This window comes from Procambarus clarkii, chromosome 37 (genome assembly GCF_040958095.1).
Source record: "Procambarus clarkii isolate CNS0578487 chromosome 37, FALCON_Pclarkii_2.0, whole genome shotgun sequence".
Classification (NCBI taxonomy): Eukaryota; Metazoa; Arthropoda; class Malacostraca; order Decapoda; family Cambaridae; genus Procambarus; species Procambarus clarkii.
Window position 1 is genome coordinate 3149499 of NC_091186.1, and position 20826 is coordinate 3170324.

Below are 20826 nucleotides of genomic sequence, written 5' to 3' on the forward strand. Positions count from 1 at the left end.
ATAGGCGCTTGCGTGTTTGTATTTCACTGATATGTCCTTCGCCATCCCGTACGGGACGCAAGATATGCAGTTTACAGGATACACAATGCAAGTTTCATTATTGCAAAATTCTTCATCGGTTAAATATCCGGTGTGCGTTTCCAGCCACGTCTCCATTTTTCTTTTTTTTTTTTTTACTTTCCCTTATGTTTTGGATAAAGCCTAGTCAACCGCCCTGTGTCGACCCTGCGAATATTCGTCGTGGGGGCTTTGCGCCCTTATATCTCCATCCCTGCTAGTGCGTGTAAAAGTTACCACGTACTGAGCAAATATTTATATTATTATTATAAGGGCCTCGACCAACAAGAAGCCCATAGGAACATTTTTTTTTCACTGACTTAATTAGTATAAAAAAAAAAACCACCTCAAATAGCGCAATATGTATCTCAAAATATCTTGCCATAAAATATCAATATACGTCAGCTTAATACCCAAACACTGGCAACCTTTTTTTTCAGAAGCAGAAAAGGTCAAACACAGTGCGACATGTTACAATTTTTTTTTTTAATGTCCCCCTCCCCCCATGAAAAAACCATAGTCAGACCATATTCCCTTAATGAAATATATATAAAGTCATGGAGGCCACATCATTATTGGAAGGTTTGTGATAACTTATTGACATTAGGGATACCTTATGTAGTTAATGACATTTCTCGATAATTATCACAAAAAATAAGTACTTGGTCACCTTTCCTAGACTACCAACTGCCATCTTTTTTTTTTTTTAATTCACTGCATTATGCAACATGATTTAGCACATTTGCGAGTCATTTTTTCCTTTCCCTGTTTCCTCATAATTATGCCATAAAAATAAAGAGTAGCGGTGGCTAGAATTGCCAAACCAAAAAAAAAAGAAGAAACTAGCACATATGTAGCGATCTTTGACACTTATTTCGGGGAGGGAAAGGACGGGCAATATATAGCCTAGGATCTTGCCTCCATTCGCCAGTGTCGCACCAGTACACAATGGAACCTTCCCGTACTAAAACGTTTTACTCCAGGGACAGTCTTAAATGTGCCCAAATGCGTTTAGACACCTTTATAAATTGGCCTGTCGAGTGGCTAAACCCCCAAGACCTGGTGAATGAGGGATTTTATTATCTGAGAGTTGCGGATCATTGTTCCTGCGCCTTTTGTTGTAAAGTTGTGCATGCTTGGATTGAGGGCGATACGCCCCGTAGTAGGCATGCGAAAGTGTCGCCAAATTGTTCCTTCATAAGAGGCGAAAAGGACAATAACGTTCCTTTGGAAATCACCAAACTGGCATTCGAATATGGGCTGGATTTCTTTTCACCCCTATTCGAACCAAAGAATATAGCAACATCTGATCGTGAGTATATTGTATAAATATAATTTACTAGTTTATCTGTGAATAATTAGTATTGGCGATGTGGAGGGAGGACAAAAAAAAATAAGTATAAACGCAGGAAGTCTTTTCAAATAATTTTTCTTTATTTTTTTTTGTTTTTGAAAGAATTGACTTAGAACCTGTGTCTTATGCATATATGTGATGGAGCATCTTTGTTTTTTTAGAGACCCCACCCCGCGAGGAAGAAACTAAAATGACTGGAGATGATTTGCAGGTTCTGGGGGTAATTCCATATGCTAAACCTAGATATCCAGGCTTGGCTACATACAAACAGCGTTTGGAAACATTCGACCTCAGCTGGACTGGTTGTGTCAAGCAAACATCTCACGAATTGGCAGAATCAGGATTTGTCTTCTGTGGTAAACAAATATTGTTGGAGTTTTTGTTATTTTTAGTGTGTGCGTGTGTATCCTCCTGGCCGGGGAGGATTTACTGGGCGCAAATCCTTAACTGTAGCCTCTGTTTAACTCAACAGTAAAATGGGTACTTGGTTGTAAAAAACGATTCTTCGAGGTGGGGATTGTATTCTAGGGACCTGCCCGAAATGCTAGGCCGTACAAGAATGTAACAACTCTTGTATATATCTGAAAAAAAAGTGTGTTTACTCCCCCAATTGTGCTTGTGGGGGTGGAGCTCTGGCTCTTTGGTCCCGGGAAGTGTGTGTGTGTGTGTGTGTGTGTGTGTGTGTGTGTGTGTGTGTGCGCGTGTGTGTGTTTTTGTATTACAACATTGCCGGATGTGAGCTATAATAATAATAATGAATGGGAATATTTTTTTTCTTAAATTTACAGGCCTAAGTGACCACATGCGCTGCTTTTTCTGTGGGAATGGTTTTCGTAATTGGGAACCCGCTGACGACCCTTGGACACTGCACGCGCAATGGTATCCTGAGTGCACCTTTGTCAACATTAAAAAAGATGCACAGTTCATTAAGAATGCTAGAGAATCTTCGCAGCGTCGAACTATAAAACCCATAGATGAACATCTTTTAACTGGTCTGATGGAAGGTTTGGGTTTTTTCCCAGCATTAATTGAACATTTTGGATTTCCTGATGTCTGTGTGAGACCTGCCTTAAGGCTATATCTCAAAAGCACCAAAGATTTATTACCGTTTGTTACAGAGGCCAGATGTATAGAATTAATGTTGTGGTATATGCAAGAGAGCACTAAAGCCGAAATGGGTTTAAGGGGAATTCATCATGAGGATGTGGAAGGTAGGGTAGAGCCTGCGAATCTGGAATGGCAATCCGCGCCCTCTGACATGGAAACAGTCGCCACAGCTAATGAAATGGATGTCGACGTTGTTGGATCAATGAGCGGGTTCATGAGCACTAATCTTGGTTTGCGGGCTTTGCCTTCTCCTGTTGAAACAGAGGCGGAAGAGACGACTATAGTCGCTAATGAAATGGATGTTGAAACTGGCGAAGAGGCCACAGACTTTGATGCGACATCCCATGTTGAAACTGTGATGAACACATCTACGCCAACGTCTTGGGCTGCTGATATTTTGTGTAAGGTGTGCTTTAACATTGCGTTGAGTGTCGTACTGCTGCCCTGCAGACATATGGTAACATGCAGTAATTGTCTTGTATCTATGAGAAACTGCCCCATTTGCAGATGCACCATTTCGCATGTCCTTCGACCGATTATTTCCTAAGAAGACAAAAAAGGCATAGAGACTAATTTATTTATGTAAATAAAAATTGTACAAATGTCGAGTTGTTTTTTTATATTCATAAATTAGTATAAATAAGCTCACATTTTCATGAACAGTATTTTTTTTTGGGGGGGGGGGGATTAGATTGCAATTGCTTATTTACTGCCCTAAAATCATTGATCCGGGGGGTGGGGGCGAGATACTGCCTCATTTAGAGAAATTTGCTATGTGCAATAGCTCGGACGTTGGGGAACTGAACCGGGTCCTGCACGAAGGTTGCTCAACATTCCGCTCGAATATGGACAAAAATAGAATCTCTCTCTCTCTCTTTCTGAGGTAAAGAACCTTTTGAGAACTAGCACTCAAAGGTTATAAAAAAGATTAACAACTTTATAATTAGAGAGGCTGCTAAGATAATGAATCATTTAGTGAAATTTGTAATGTCCAATATCTCGGACGTTGGGGAACTGAACCAGGACCCGCACGAAGGTTGTTCAACATTCCGCTCGAATATGGACAAAAATAGAATCTCTCTCTCTCTCTCTCTCTTTCTTTCTGAGGTAAAGAACCTTTTTTGAGACCTAGCACTCAAAGGTTAAAAAAAAAAAGATTAACACCTTTATAATTAGAGAGACAGCTAAGATACTGCATCATTTAGTGAAATTTGTAATGTCCATTAGCTCGGACGTTGGGGAACTGAACCAGGGCCCGCACGAAGGTTGCTCTGCTCCTGTGCAAATGAGGAAACATTTGGGAGAAAGAGAGGAAGCAAGATTTACTCCCTTGGAAAACCTTTATAAAAAAAAATTTGTGGCCAGAGTTTTAAAAAAATATTGGCAATTTTTTTATATACAGAATGAAACTCTTAATTAATAAATAATATATATCCTGAAGAATAAATCTTCCTCTATGAGATATATATTTTTAATTAGTTTTAAAAGTTTGTATTTACTGTAATGATGAAGCCTTCCAACCATGGCTCATTAAAAGTTTTTTTTTTGTTTATGAAATCGTGTAAGTATTTATGCAATATTTATTATAAAACAATCATAATACGCAGTGGCATATCATTTTTATAAAGAGGCTTTATAAGGTAAATATAATAGCAATGCGAAACTCTTTCTATCTGACGTATTATTTTAAATAAATACATTTGGGCGAAAAACATGTCTATTGCCCGCGTAAGCGACTTGGGTGGGCTCTTGCAGATTCTATGTATTTTAATCTCTAAACATTCGAGTGCCAAGAACAACTCTCGTGCAGGCCCGCATTCAGTTTTCGACGTTCAAGCTTTTGCTATAGTAAATGTCTCTAAAAATGAGGCCGTATCTCGCCCTGACCAACTGTTTTTGGCTCAATTGTAATCCATCCAGCCGCAGTCAGCTGGGCAGAACCCAGTGCAGGTTTGGAAGGCTTTGGAAATTAAGCACCGTAAGATTGTGAGTGTTCAAGTTTAGGGGGGACTAAGTATTTTGCGCGAATGTGAAAGCCCTGGGTTTATTTGTGTAAGTTAAAAATTGAGTTTTTGTTTGTGCATAAGAGTTTAGCAATGTGTTTAAGTAAGATTGTGCAACTGTTTTAAGTTTAGGGGGGACTAAGTATTTTGCGCGAATGTGAAAGCCCTGGGTTTATTTGTGTAAGTTAAAAATTGAGTTTTTGTTTGTGTATAAGAGTTTAGCAATGTGTTTAAGTAAGATTGTGCAACTGTTTTAAGTTTAGGGGGGACTAAGTATTTTGCGCGAATGTGAAAGCCCTGGGTTTATTTGTGTAAGTTAAAAATTGAGTTTTTGTTTGTGTATAAGAGTTTAGCAATGTGTTTAAGTAAGATTTGTGCAACTGTGAAAGCCCTGGGTTTATTTGTGTAAGTTAAAAATTGAGTTTTTGTTTGTGTATAAGAGTTTAGCAATGTGTTTAAGTAAGATTGTGCAACAGTTTTAAGTTTAGGGGGGACTAAGTACAGATAGCGCCAGTCGTTGCGCTATATGAAGTTATTGGGCCCCCACCACAATAGCTGAAAACTATTATGATGTTAAAAAATGAAATTTAATACAGAATACGAACAGATTCCCAGTACGTATTAAATTGCTTAAACCACTCAACTATTTTCCTTTATAGTATATTTAAGAGTGTCAAATTAACGTTTGGAGTGTCAAACCCAACACAATATGGCTGAGGCCCCACTATTTAAACTTCTTTTCGTATTCTATAAAATATCACAGGTATAGTTAATGCTTGTATCGTTTATTACAAAAGATAGACATACATTTTATGCTATTTTTCATATTAAAATCTAATTTGAGGCCCGAAAAATATATCTATAAAATCTATAACAGGTTAGAACCATACAAATGCAAGTATGCCTTTTTCACCAGTATTCAACTGAATACCACAGAAAATGGAATCTTTACTTTAGCTACAGAAAACGGAGCAAAGCCAAGGGGGGATGACTGGAATAAACAGTTTCCAACCTGACTCTTCTCGCACATAAACATGTCTTTCTTGACCTCATTTCAAATTATATAGAGAACTGAAAGCTCATTTTCCATAGCAAATATACTAAGGAACTCATTTTATGACTAGAACGCAAACTAGGACCCCTCATTCAGATTCAAAACACGAGAATTATTGACTGAACATTTCCCCACTATCAAGCACACAGGACTCTTTAAAGCTATCTTAACTTCTTTAAAACCCCAATATGACCCATCTCACATGCAGATCCTGTTCTATGACTCGCCCTTCATGTCAATGTACCCCACAGTATCATGCAAATTGAAGATAAGGCTTACTACACCTATATATCCAAAATGGTCTTTGTAAGGAATCTTGACCCCCCCTTGTATGCTTGACCCCCACTGGGGTTATCCACCTCTGACCATTTCAGAAAATGGAGCTGTGCCCAAGGGTTCCCTATACTATTCAGTCATAGCCTCATTAAAGTACTCCAAAAACTTCTATATTCGCTTTCAACTGCGTTTCGTGGTTTGAATCTATTGAACATTCACCCTCTGATCCATTCAAAAGTAAGGGCCCCCAAATTGATACCGTAGTACTCTCGTAACACCCCCGGGACAAATCGTGCATTTTTGCTCATGCCATTAAAATACTCCAAAAACGTTTATATGCCTTTCACCAGTGTATTTTTTGGTTTCCAACTATTGAACATTCATCCTCGGTACCTCTCATAAGTAGAGACCCCCTTCTTGAGGCCCTAGACTCATCTTAAAAGCTCGAGACGAATCGTGCAAAAAAACAGGTTAGGATAGGGCACCAGTTCCTCAGGTACACCATGGGTGGTGGTCCCCCCGGGACCCCAGGGGGGACCACCACCCCACCACCGCCAGCCAGCCAGGAGCGCGCTGACTGTGCCCTAACCTAACCACCTAAAACAAGAGGGATGGACGATCTGGCCCGCCAGGGTCAAGTCGGCATGGAAGTGCCCAACCGTTTCTGAAATTTTTATACCTCAATCTGTCTCCTTATTCACTACTTATATATCCCACCCTAATCATGGTCAGCACAATAGTAAATACAATGTACTTAGATCCCACCCTGTTTTAGGGTCAGCACAATAGTAAATAATATAATGTACACTACTGACTAGTTCAAGACTAGTTGAAATAATTTCTACTAAAGAAACAACTAAGTTATTTAGTCTGCATTTGTGCTAAACTCAGCACAACTACAGTCTAAATTCCTACCTAATAAAGGTTGGCATAAAATTAATTAATGGTGCAGTAATGTGAATACAACTGTGCTGAGATTTTGTTTTTTTAGATTTTGTAATATATAAATGTGCACTTGCACACACAAGTGAAAATTATGAAATATATACAGCTAATTTTGGCTACCAAGCCACAACCTCTTGTGATGGTTGATTGTGTTGACCAATTTATCAACTACCTGCGACTTAGACTCACCTGACAGGTGTTCACCATCTCTTGCCAGGTTTTGTCTACATGGTCTGGCTGTAAATTGTATGTAAGTGGCATCTAATCTCACTCTTTTCCTCAGCCGAAAGTTAATATATTTGGCAGCCCGTTGGTAATATTCTGTACTTACTCCCCAACGATTATCATTACTTAGTTGGCAAGGTTCCACTAATGTGAACACTACTGAACTGTTAACAAGTTTAAATGGGGAAATTATTGTTAGATGGTGAGGCCAATCTAACGCAGGTGTTAATGTAGAATTATTGTAAAAGTTGTGAGGTCTTGCTCCTGGTGACCTGAAGATTCCTACCTCAGTGTGAGGTATAGGTCTGAGTGTTGTAGGCAACTGACTATATCCCACTAGTGCTACCTTATAAATGAGGTATAGACAGCAAATATTATAAATTGGTGTGGGTTAGGTTAACATATGTGGTACACTGCTGGTAACCACAGATAATGAAATATGTTTAACCTAAAATACTACACAATGTGATTAGTAATGATAAATTATAATGTATCCGGTTCGAAGTCGACCAAAATGTTGGGATCTGGGACTTTAACTCAAAAGTAAGAATATTTAATTAAGACCATCCACTTTTGAGAAATGAGGGAAAACAAATAAAGGATTTCAAGACTGACAGTGTGGAACCAGTCCCTATGTATGTTAGATTATTTAGCAATTATTTGAAGAGCATGAATGGACTATAATAATAATTAATTGAGAGTTAAAATTCTCAAACTTCAACATTGGGGGTATTACTAGAAATTAATATATATCTAGGAACTAGTGTTGTTCGTCACCAGTTCATTAAGGATGCTAGTAAAGATTATAGCATCAGAAATTATATGTAGATTCTAAAAGATCATAATATAATAAATAATCAAATCTATGAACTATTAGCAAATCATAAGAAATAATAGGTGCAAACTTATTGAGCACTGAGCAATAAATTATTGATTTATATTGCTTCTCTTGAATATTATATGTATAAGAAAGTACATATTAGAAATAATAATGATAAGGGTCAAATATTCTATGAAATAAGGGTTAAGGCTTAGCTGTAAGAAGACTTTACTAAACACGTTTCACTACTCGTAGCCGTGATCACATCGTCCAAATAAAGGAGGAAACACCAGTGGTGAACATCGTAGGTGGAGGAAGGAATGCTTGGTTCGTCCTCGCCTACACGCTGTCATCACGGAAAATTGGCTGACATTTGACTAGGCTAGAAATTTATTTCACTATTCACTGATATTAGAGAATAACGTTGAAAGAAACTAACGTTGTGTTTGTGGTCGGCGGATGTTATAATGACAGGCTACTCACAGTAATAAACTATAGAATGATGCATCAAACTACAATGTATACTTAACGTAGGCATGTTGGAACACTTAGGCCAGCCGATATCACGTCTGCTAGTCCCTGACGTTCACTGCTGTGGATGATTAATTGCGGGACGTGACTATCTTCGTAGACGTGTAATTAAACAGTAATTAATGCCGTAGGACCACGTGATCTTGATGTAATGGCTGCCGCTTGCAGAAGCGCTCGCACTCGTGGCGGAGCCGTATGCTTGAACGACGCCTCCCTCATGCCCCGACGACCTATCACGCATGCGTAGAGATGCTCATAGTGATCCCGGACTTAAACCAATTTGGTTTACCATTAATTATTTGGGGAAATGAAGGAGTACAATTTAAACTATCATCACCAATAAATATATTGGATAATAATACCTCTTCTTGTAAGACAATTGATTTAATTAACATTGCACAAATTGAACGAGAAGGGTCGACGTGTATTAACTTTACACCGCAGTAATATTTTACTGGAATAATTAATTTGGTTGAATAGTCAAGCTCAGCACGCATAAGTATGAGAAATGGTTATTTCTTTCATGATGAACAATATTTTTAGAAATAAAGAATAATTAACTGAAGTCTATATATGTCCAACATGTGTGGGAGACTTCATGTTTAAGCCAGCCATTGACGCCTGGCGTCATGATGGCTGGGAATTTTCTGGCTAAATTGTGCCTTACTATGGAAACGCTAATGCTATTAATTCTACATGTTAGTGTTATTAGTAAATATTAATATTAGGAGTTAAGGGATAATTGTCTGTTGGTTATTTCCAACACACCACCATCCCCTACCCCTCTCCACCTTCCTTACCCTTCATAACCTTCCCTACCCTTCTCCACCTTCCCCTACCCCTCTCCACCTTCCTTACCCTTCATAACCTTCCCCTACCCCTCTCCACCTTCCTTACCCTTCACCACCTTCCCCTACCCCTCTCCACCTTCCTTACCCTTCATAACCTTCCCTACCCTTCGCCACCTTCCTTACCCTTCATAACCTTCCCTACCCCTCTCCACCTTCCTTACCCTTCATAACCTTCCCTACCCCTCTCCACCTTCCTTACCCTTCATAACCTTCCCTACCCCTCTCCACCTTCCTTACCCTTCATAACCTTCCTTACCCTTCACCACCTTCCCCTACCCCTCTCCACCTTCCTTACCCTTCATAACCTTCCCTACCCCTCTCCACCTTCCTACCCTTCATAACCTTCCCTACCCCTCTCCACCTTCCTTACCCTTCATAACCTTCCCTACCCCTCTCCACCTTCCTTACCCTTCATAACCTTCCTTACCCTTCACCACCTTCCCCTACCCCTCTCCACCTTCCTTACCCTTCATAACCTTCCTTACCCTTCACCACCTTCCTTACCCTTCATAACCTTCCTTACCCTTCACCACCTTCCCTACCCTTCTCCACCTTCCTTACCCTTCTCCACCTTCCTTACCCTTCATAACCTTCCCTACCCCTCTCCACCTTCCTTACCCTTCATAACCTTCCCCTACCCCTCTCCACCTTCCTTACCCTTCATAACCTTCCCTACCCTTCGCCACCTTCCTTTTCTCTTTACCTTCTTCCCATACTCCTCATCACATTTCCTCCCCTTCATCACCTTCCTTACCCTTCACCACTTTCCCTACTATTCACCACCTTCCTTACCCCTCACCACCTTCCCGATCCTTCACCACCTTCCTTACCCTTCACCACCTTCCCTACCCTTCACCACCTTCCCGATTCTTCACCACCTTCCCTACCCTTCACCACCTTCCCTACCCTTCACCACCTTCCCTACCCTTCACCACCTTCCCTACCCTTCACCACCTTCCCTACGTATCACCTCCTTCCTTACCCTTCAAAATCTTTCCTTACCTTTCACCACACTCCCTACCTTTCACCACCTTCCCTAACTTTCACCACCTTCCCTACCCCTTACCACCTTCTCTACCCTTCACTACCTTCCTTACAATTCATCACCTTCCCTACCTTTCACCACCTTCCCTACCCTTCACCACCTTCCCTACCCTTTACCACCTTCTCGACTCTTCACCACCTTCCTTACCCTTCACCACCTTCCCTACCCTTTACCACTTGACCTTACACATCACTACCTTCCTTACCCTTCACCACGTTCCCTTACTCATCACCACATTCCCTTACTCTTCACCACCTTCACTTCCCTTCACCACCTTCCCTACCCTTCACCACCTTCCCTACCCTTCACCACCATCCCTACCTTTCACCACCTTCCCTACCCTTCACCACCTTCACCCTACTCTTCATCACCTTCCCTACCCATCACCTCCTTCCCTTTCTCTTCATCTCCTTCCCTTACTCTCCATCACCTTCCCTATCTTTCACCACCTTCCCTACCCTTTAACACCTTACCGATTATTCCCCACCTTACTTACCCTTCACCACCTTCCCTATCCTTCAGCACATCCTTACCTTCACCACCTTACCTACCCTTCACCACGTTCCCTACCCTTCACCACCTTCACTACCCTTCACTACCTTCTCTATCCTTCACCACCTTACCTACCCTTCTCCACCTTCCCTACCCTTCACTACCTTCCCTATCCTTCACCACCTACCCTACAATTTACCACCTTCGCTACCCTTCACAACCACCCTGGGCGCTACCCTGGTGGTGAAGGGAGCCGGTCTGCCGAGCGGACAGCACACTGGACTTGTGATCCTCTGGTCCCAGGTTCGATCTCAGGCACCGGTGAGAAACAATGGGCAGAGTTTCTTTCATCCTATGCCTAGCAGTATGCCTTTCATCCTATGCCTAGCAGTCCTATGCCTAGCAGTAGTTACCTAGCAGTAAAATAGGTACCTGGGTGTTAGTCAGCTGTCACGGGCTGCTTCCGGGGGGTGAATGCCTGGTCGAGGACCGGGCCGCGGGGACACTAAAAAAAGCCCCGAAATCATCTCAAGATAACCTCAAGATAACCCTTCACCACCTTCCCTACCCTTCTCAACCATCCCTACCCTTCACTACTTTCCCTACCCTTCACAGCCTTTCCTACCCTTCACAACCTTCCCTACCCTTCACAGCCTTTCCTACCCTTCACCACCTTCCCTACTCTTCACCACCTTCCCGACTCTTCACCACCTTTCTTACCCTTCACTATCTTCCTTACCCTTCACCACCTTCCCTACCCTTCACCACCTTCTCTACCCTTCACCTCCTTCACGACTCTTCACCACCTTCCTTACCCTTCATCACCTTCCCTTCCCTTCACCAACTAACCTACCCTTCACCACCGTCCCTTATTCTTTACCACCTTCCCAACACTTTCCCTTAAAACCAAGTCTGGTGCCCTTGAGGAGATACCAACTTTAATCTACAAAAAAGCCTCCAGATCTTTAGCCCCTGCTATTGCTTTGCTCTTCAACAAGTCACTTGAACTCCAAACCTTTCCAGATATTCTAAAAAAAGCGAGAGTAACGCCTGTCCACAAATGTGGTGATCTCACAGATGTTAACAACTACAGACCTATATCAATCCTGCCAAACTTGTCAAAAAATTTTGAAAACTAATCTATAAGCAGCTTTACTCATATCTAGCCAAACTCAGTATACTTAGCCCTTGCCAATATGGCTTCAGGCCCAAAAAAGCACTAACGATGCACTTATTAGTATGCTTAACTCGATTCATACAGCTCTTGATAAAAATGAGTTCCCTGTTGGGTTATTTGTGGACCTGCGTAAAGCTTTCGATACTGTCAACCACCAAAACCTTCTTCTTAAATTACATCATTATGGTGTCAGAGGACACTCCCTACAATACCTCAAATCCTACCTTACTGACAGGCTCCAATGTGTTTCTGTGAATAATACAATTTCTCCCACCCTACCCATCAACATTGGTGTTCCCCAGGGCAGCATACTTGGCCCTCTCCTCTTTCTCATCTACATTAATGACCTTCCAAATGCCTCCCAACACCTCAAACCAATCCTATTTGCTGACGACACAACCTTCATTTACTCCAGTACTGATCCCCTTGCTCTAAATGCCACAGTAAATACTGAGCTAAATAAAGTCCATCTGTGGCTAACTGCCAACAAACTCACCCTTAACATTGACAAAACTTTCTATATTCTGTTTGGCAATAAATCCTCTAATCAAATAAATCTCAAAATAAACAATACCCAAATTTGTAACAAATTAGATGGCAAATTCCTTGGCATTCTCATTGACCACAAGCTGAATTTCCAGGGACACATTCTAAACATATCAAAAAAAGTTTCAAAAACTGTGGGCATTCTTTCTAAGATCAGATATTATGTACCACGCCCTGCCCTGGTGACTCTCTATTACTCCCTTATCTATCCATATCTCAACTATGGTATTTGTGCTTGGGGCTCTACTACCCAAAATCACTTACGTCCTCTAATTACTCAACACAAAGCTGCTATTAGGACAATATCCAATTCTGGCCCCAGACATCACTCGGTACCCCTATTCAAATCCCTGAATATGTTAGACATTAAGTCACTGCACATTCTCTCATGTGTACTATACATATACAAAACGCTAAATTGTAATGCCAATCCTGATCTCAAAAGCTTCATAGAAGGTTGTAACAGAACCCATGAGCACCACACCAGAAATAAATACAGTTTTGATATTCCTAGAGTACGACTTAATCAAACCAGAAATGCTCTACAAATCAAGGGGCCCAGGATGTGGAATGACCTTCCCAACCATGTTAAAGACAGTACCTCTCTCAACCAGTTTAAGTTAAAAACGAAGCTATACCTAATAAATTCCCTGTAACCTACCTTACCTCTCTATTGTCAACCCATGTACGTTTTTTTTTTGTTTTTTTTTTGTTTTACAAATCAACGCTGTTTTAATGTAATTTTCTGTAATAATTTGTAATTGTATTTGTGCTGTTTTTTCAACAATGTTCCCCCCTCTTTTACCTCTATTTTTATTTGTACTCAACGCATTTTTTTTCTTTTTACCCATTAGTTTTAAGCTTTAGTCAGTAGTGTTTTTTCCTGCCCGAAACGCTTTGCGTAATAGTGGCTTTAGGCTTTGTATGTACTAGCTCTTATCTATAAAGCCAACAAACTTTGTAAAATCTCTTTATGTATGTAACTTTGCCTAAATAAAAATTATTATTATTATTATTATTATTATACTTCACCACCTTCCCAACCATTCGCCACATTCCCTACCCTTCCCCACCTTCCCATACCTATCACCACTTTCCCTTACCCTTCATCATTTTCCCTTACCCTTCACCACCTTCCCAACCCTTCAACACCTTCCCTATTACTCACCACCTTCCCTACCCTTCACCACTTTCCCCTACTTTTCACAAACTTCTCTACCCTTCACCACCTTCCCTTCATATGACCACCCTCAATAACCTTCACCACCTTCCCTACCCTTCAACACTTTCCCGACTCTTCACCACCTTCCCTACCCATTACCACCATTTCTTACCTTTCACTACCTTCCCTATCAATCACCATTTTCCCTACCCTATACAACCTTCCCTACCCTTCACAACCTTTCCTACCCTTCACTACCTTCCCTACCCTTCACCACCTTCCTTACCCTTCACCACCTTCCCTACCCTTTTCCACTTTCCCTTCTTTTCACAAACTTCTCTACCCTTCACCACCTTCCTTACCCTTCACCACCTTCCTTACGTATCACCTCCTTCCCTACCCTTCAAAACCTTTCCTTACCTTTCACCACACTCCCTACCTTTCACCACCTTCCCTAACCTTCACCACCTTCCCTACCCCTTACCACCTTCTCTACCCTTCACTACCTTCCTTACAATTCATCACCTTTCCTACCCTTCACTACCTTCCCTACCCTTCACCACCTTCCTTACCCTTCACCACCTTCCCTACCCTTTTCCACTTTCCCTTCTTTTCACAAACTTCTCTACCCTTCACCACCTTCCTTACCCTTCACCACCTTCCTTACGTATCACCTCCTTCCCTACCCTTCAAAACCTTTCCTTACCTTTCACCACACTCCCTACCTTTCACCACCTTCCCTAACCTTCACCACCTTCCCTACCCCTTACCACCTTCTCTACCCTTCACTACCTTCCTTACAATTCATCACCTTTCCTACCCTTCACTACCTTCCCTACCCTTCACCACCTTCATTACCCATCACCTTCTTCCCTTTCTCTTCACCTCCTTCCCTTACTCTCCATCATCTTCCCTACCCTTCACGACCTTTCCTACACTTCACCACCTTCCCTATCCTTTAACACCTTACCGATTCTTCCCCACCTTCCTTACCCTTCACCACCTTCCCTACCCTTCTCCACCTTACCTTACTCTTCACCACCTTACCTACCCTTCACCACCTTACCTTACCCTTCACCACCTTCCCTACCCTTCACCACCTTACCTACCCTTCACCACGTTCCCTACCCTTCACCACCTTCCCTACCCTTCACTACCTTCCCTATCCTTCACCACCTTCCCAACAATTTACCACTTTCCCAACCCTTCACCACCTTCCCTACCCTTCACCACCCTCCCAACCCTTCACCACCTTCCCTTACACATCACCACCTTCCGTACCCTTCACCTCCTTCACGGCTCTTCACCACCTTCCCAACCCTTCACCATTTTATCTTACTCATCACCACCTTCCCTTACTCTTTACCACCTTCCCTACCTTTCATCATTTTCCCTTACCCTTCACCACCTTCCCTACTATTCACCACCTTCCTTAGCCTTCATCACCTTCCCTACCTTTTTCCACTTTCCTTATTTTTCACAAACTTCCATACCCTTCACCACCTTCCCCTTACTCTTCATCACCTTCCCTACCCATCACCTCCTTCCTTTTCTACTCACCTCCTTCCGTTACTCTCCATCACCTTCCCTACCCTTCACAACCTTTCCTTACCTTTCACCACACTCCCTACCTTTCACCACCTTCCCTAACCTTCACCACCTTCCCTACCCCTTACCACCTTCTCTACCCTTCACCACCTTCCTTACACTTCACCACCTTCCCTACTCTTCACCACCTTTTCGACTCTTCACCACCTTCCTTACCCTTCACCACCTTCCCTACCCTTTACCACTTCCCCTTACACATCACCACCTTCCTTACCCTTCACCACGTTCCCTTACTCATCACCACATTCACTTAGTCTTCACGACCTTCCCTACCCTTCAGCACCTTCCCTCTCCTTCACTACTCTTCACCACCTTCCTTACCCTTCATCACCTTCCCTTCACCAACTAACCTACCCTTCACCACCTTCCCAACCCTTCACCACCTTCCCAACCCTTCACCACCATCCCTACCGTTCACCACCTTCCCTACCCTTCACCACCTCTATTACTCATCACCACCATCCCCTTACTCTTCATCACCTTTCCTACCCATCACCTCCTTCCCTTTCTCTTCACCTCCTTCCCCTACTCTCCATCACCTTCCCTATCCTTCACCACCTTTCTTACCCTAAACCACCTTCCCTTACTCTTCACCACCTTCCCTACCCTTCACGACGTTCCCTACCCTTCACCACCTTCCCAACCCCTCACCACCTTCATTACCTATCACCACCTTCCCATGTTATCATACATACAGATTCGAGAACCGCCATTGAAACCTTGCAACAAGAACACATATGTGATAACATACATCTGATCACAAATTTCATATCATTAATGCAAACACTCAAACGATAAGGCCGACGGGTACCTATCAACTGGGTGCCAAGTCATGTGGGAATATTAGGAACTGACAATGCAGACGAAGCTGCAAAACTTGCAAGTAAGAGAAGAAATGTAGAAATTAAACGTACCACAGAGTCTATCACAGATTAAGAAAGTAATTAGAAACAGAGCAATGCAAAAGATGCACAGTGACCACAACATAACAGTTGCAACATCAGGATCTGTGGGTTGGTACAAGAATTCAACTAACTACGAACCACTTAGTTTGATGAACGGGAGCAGTAGAGCAACAGAAGTACATTTACATCGCATCAGGCTTGGATACCCATGTGCATGGGAAATAGGCTTACAAATTCCAGAAGATGAGAGGAAATGTCAGCACTGTTGAGAAATGCCAGACAGACCACTGGAATATTATCTAACACAGTGCACAGTTACAAACCCATTAAGATTTCAACTTAGATTCAACAGAGCAGAAGTTGTTAATCACATATGGTAAAATCTTACTGAAGCGACCATACGAGTCATAAATACTCATACTCCGCCCAAGTAAAACAGAAACAAGCAACACTTAGTGGGCCAGCCAGAGGCTTAGAGCCCGCGCACGAATATCCCTGCAAAAAAAAAAAAATCCCCTTGCTCTTCACTACCTTCCCTTACCCTTCACCACCTTCTCTCACCTCTGCTCACTAAAACACTCCCAATGGTCCCCAGTCCGTCCGCTTGGCCCACCCGTAAATCATTTTCATCTTCACTAAGTTTTCACCATCTGTGATATTCTTCAGACCTGTGTGTGTGTGCCTCCTTAGCTCTCAGTATTCCTGCTTATAGGAGTCCCAAGAGCCTTCCACCCTGGACGAGACAAGAAAAATGGCATCAGGGGTTCAGGAGCGCCAGAAGCGAGTTCTGGAGGAGGAGGAGGGCGTGTCTACGTCTGCAGGAGGCAAGAGACTGCGGCGGGAAGTGAGTTTGTCTCAAGGAAAAAAGGTTCGAAAGGGAGCGACTACAGTCCCTGAAGGTTACTCAATGGCAGAGAAACTGTCCCGAGTTCGATCTAAAATGTCGTCATATCGATCACAATCAACCCAGAAAACGGAGGTAAAAATAACATTACGTGAAAGACTTCAACATTTCTTTAAACAAGAAAATGATAAAAAAATAGAAGAAGAAAAGAAAGAAAATGAGAGAAATGAGAACCAGTGCCGCCTAGAGGACTTGGAGACATTGATCAATAAACATCAAGAGCTTGATAAAGGCGAAGAATCTGAGCTTGACCAATGGCCAGGCACCATTAACCAAGATTTACTTATGTTCGATCCGTTCTCAGATTATGAGGATGAGGACGAAAATGATTCTCAAACCACAGAGGATTGAGAACTGGCTGCCTGCCCCTGAATTATTATTATTATTATTATTATTGTAAACATTTTTGTTATAAATAAAGTATTTTATTCTATAATGATCATTGTTGCTTTGTTATTCTTTGACTTAAAATCCTGAAAATTTAATGTGATAATTTACTGACTTGACATTAACAAATGATAATATATTAGTGGTCTGGGATGGACCAATTAAGTTGTTGGTGACTGTGACGAACTTCATCTCCAGTATATGCCCAACCACTTGGGCTGGACGGTAGACTGACGGTCTCGCTTCGTCCAAGTGGTTGGACACCATTCCTTCCCTCCATCCCGCCCCTAATTCATATCCTGACCCCTTCCAAGTATTATAGTCGTAATGACATGGCACTTTCCCCTGATACTTCTCTTCGCCTTCATCTCCAGTGTGCAACATTTTGGGCAGTGTGTTTATGTAACAATTTACCCAGAGAGAGAATCGTATAAAAACAAGGAGTGAAGATTTTTGGGAGGCGAATGATACTCTTGCTGGACTAAATATTTATTTTTACAATAAGTGCCATAATTGAGGTAGATAATAAGTAAATTATAAGGCTTACAATAAGTGCCATAATTGAGGTAGATAATAAGTAAATTATAAGGCTTACAATACGTGGCATTATATTGAATTAACGTAAGAAATAATAAATAGTAATGCATATCCCGTAAATGGTGCATAACTGTAATTAGCCTTCGTGGGAACTTGCCTAATTTACAGTACTTAATGCAACAATTAAACAATATATAAGTTATACAATTTAAAAAAGAAGTCTACGGGCTCACCATAGCCCGTGCTACTTGGGACCTTTTGCTCCAAGTAGCGAATCTTAAACAACAACAGCAACAACAACAATAAAGAAGTAATATAAGCCAGATGTGTTTTCCTATATCTTGCCCAAAACGCTGTGCGTATTGGTGGCTGGTCATTCAGTTTTTCACTGTCATTTTCCCTCTTATATGGCTATGTACGAGTTTCTGTTGTTTCTTTGCTCTGAGAGAAATATCGTTTTATTTGTTTGTATTTATATATATAAGAGTTCATACATTCTTGAACAGCCACTAGTAAGCATAGCATTTCGGGCAAGTCCTTAATCCTAATTTTCCCCGGAATACGACTCGCCAAAGCGTTTAACAACCAGGTACCCATTAACTGCTGGGTGGACAGAGGCTACAGTTAAGGATCGGTGCCTGGTCAATCTTCCCAGGCCAAAGCACTCGCAAAACGCCATTTTCATTGTTTCTTTCCGCCTATCTTCTTATATTTATGAATTAATTTCTGGCCTTGTTGCATATATACATTGGTTTTTATCTGTCCTTTACTCTCTCTATTTCCTCCACTCCTTCTTGTTTGTTTGCTTTTGCTTCCTGGCACTGTCTATTGAACAACGGGTTATTGTATTCTCGCCTCCCTTTTTGTCTTAATGTTGTTATGAATTTCTCTTCTGCCTCTGTGCATCTCAGGTTTACTTGGTCCATCATTTACTGGACCGTCTTCCCTCTAAGTTCCTCCTCCCATCGCACACTTCCCAGATTTTTTCTTGCTTTCATGTAGTCTCCTTTTTTATGTCTACCCTCCCTTTCCTGATTCCTTGTCTTATGGGCACTGGTGGATTTTTTTAATTTTTTAAATTTTGCCCCGAGGGGCGAGTTTATTGGGCAGCGCCACTCATCCTGTGAGTGGACATACCGCCGTAGCAACATGTACAACACTCCCCAATAGGAAGAACTCTCCGCTGGGTTGTTCATCCTGTCACTTGTACCCAGACACAGCTGGGACTTGCTTAACAGTCTCAAGTGAACAGCTCCTCAAACAAGAAGATTAACATCTGTCAACCCATAAAATCTTACGTTACCTTGCGGGTACAAAATGGGGGGAATCTTTTAAGAACAGTATCAATATATGACAAATAGTGTTTTCCTAACTCAAACAATATGGGGTTTATTATTCCACACATATTTCTAATGTCTCTCAGGTGTTCACATTTTCTCAGGTAGTGGTCAAGGCGGTGTCCATCACTTTCATCACAGATTCTGCAACTCCGCGGCTCAGCTGTTGTTTCCATTCCGAATCTCCATGGATATTTGTATCTAAGACGGATTTTTGTTATTACTGATTCTCTCCTGCGACCACCTCCTCTTCGTCCATAATCACTGGGATTGCCAGCTGTAACAATGTTGTACCATCGTACAGATTTGTGCTTTTATCTTCCTTTCCTCAGTTACCTTGCCACGGTGATGGTGCTTGACAATACCTCTAATTTGTAGCAGAGTCTTGGGTATGAAGTATTTAATATGGTCTCCTCCAGTGCATTCAGCTGACATTACATCTGCTCGTTCATTCACACATAATCCAACATATGAGGGGATCTACAGAAACTTGACGACTCTTCCCTGGTTGATTAGTACCCTCACAGCTCCCTTAATTTCAACGACTATCACAAGATTTTCGGCCCGATTTTTTACTTAGGCTTTGTAGCGCTGCTTTTGAATCAGTGAAGATCACTGCACCATTAGTGTTTCGTTCATGAAATCTTAACGCCATAACAATGGCAGTTAGCTCCGCTTGCGTTGAAGAGGCATAATTCTCAATACGGGTTTTGTCTTCATTTCTGCATTGAAGAGCATTATTCCTAATTACAGTGTATGCTGCACCAGCCCTGCCATTAACCGAATTAGATGACTATCAGTGTAAATTTGATCTAGTTCATCTCCGGCTTCTTAATAAATTTCCCTGAGATTCTTGTGCCTCATTTCTTGTGGTATGTTACTGTGTACACTGGTGTTACTGTGTGTACTGGTGTTACTGTGTGCACTGGTGTTACTGTGTGCACTGGTGTTACTGTGTGCACTGGTGTTACTGTGTGCACTGGGGTTACTGTGTGTGCTGGTGTTACTGTGTGTACTGGTGTTACTGTGTGCACTGGTGTTACTGTGGGTACTGGTGTTACTGTGTACACTGGTGTTACTGTGTACACTGGTGTTACTGTGTACACTGGTGTTACTGTGTACACTGGTGTTACTGTGTACACTGGTGTTACTGTGTACACTGGTGTTACTGTGTACACTGGTGTTACTGTTGTGACAATAATCTCTTTCAAGAGAGAGATTGAGCCTGCTCTTCCCTACTTTAAGTTACGCCAAAGACACAAGTATAAGATGCTACATTCAAGATACGTCACCAGTAGCACAAAACGTTTTGACCAGGAGGCAAAACGTATCCAAGATTCCCCTACTCCACACACCCTCCACGCGCCGGCTCGTCATCAAACCAGCTAACTACCCTTCACCAGCTTGCCTGCCTCTGATTGGCGACTCGCCAGCCGCGCACCTGCACACAGCACCTCAGCGCCCTCTACACGAATCTACGTCTGAGCCTGACCAGCAATCCAC

The 20826-nt window shown here is 42.1% G+C and overlaps 1 protein-coding gene across 1 annotated transcript; it reads left to right on the forward strand.

The window, feature by feature from the left end:
* Window positions 1-614: 614 nt before the first annotated feature.
* On the forward strand, window positions 615-17413 carry LOC138349609 (uncharacterized). The gene is made up of 5 exons (XM_069337023.1): window positions 615-639; window positions 1573-1767; window positions 2200-2415; window positions 2530-2924; window positions 16871-17413. Exons 1-5 carry the CDS (start codon window positions 615-617, stop codon window positions 17411-17413), a joined length of 1374 nt encoding a protein of 457 aa, XP_069193124.1.
* The last annotated feature ends 3413 nt before the right edge of the window (window positions 17414-20826 follow it).

Bases quoted from the DNA above. Each gene is read 5' to 3' on its own strand.
- LOC138349609 (XM_069337023.1), top strand. From the start codon at position 615: ATGGAGGCCACATCATTATTGGAAG. The intron at 640-1,572 runs GTTTGTGATAAC...TTGTTTTTTTAG, and splicing joins GGCCACATCATTATTGGAAG to AGACCCCACCCCGCGAGGAA. The intron at 1,768-2,199 runs GTAAACAAATAT...TTAAATTTACAG, and splicing joins ATCAGGATTTGTCTTCTGTG to GCCTAAGTGACCACATGCGC.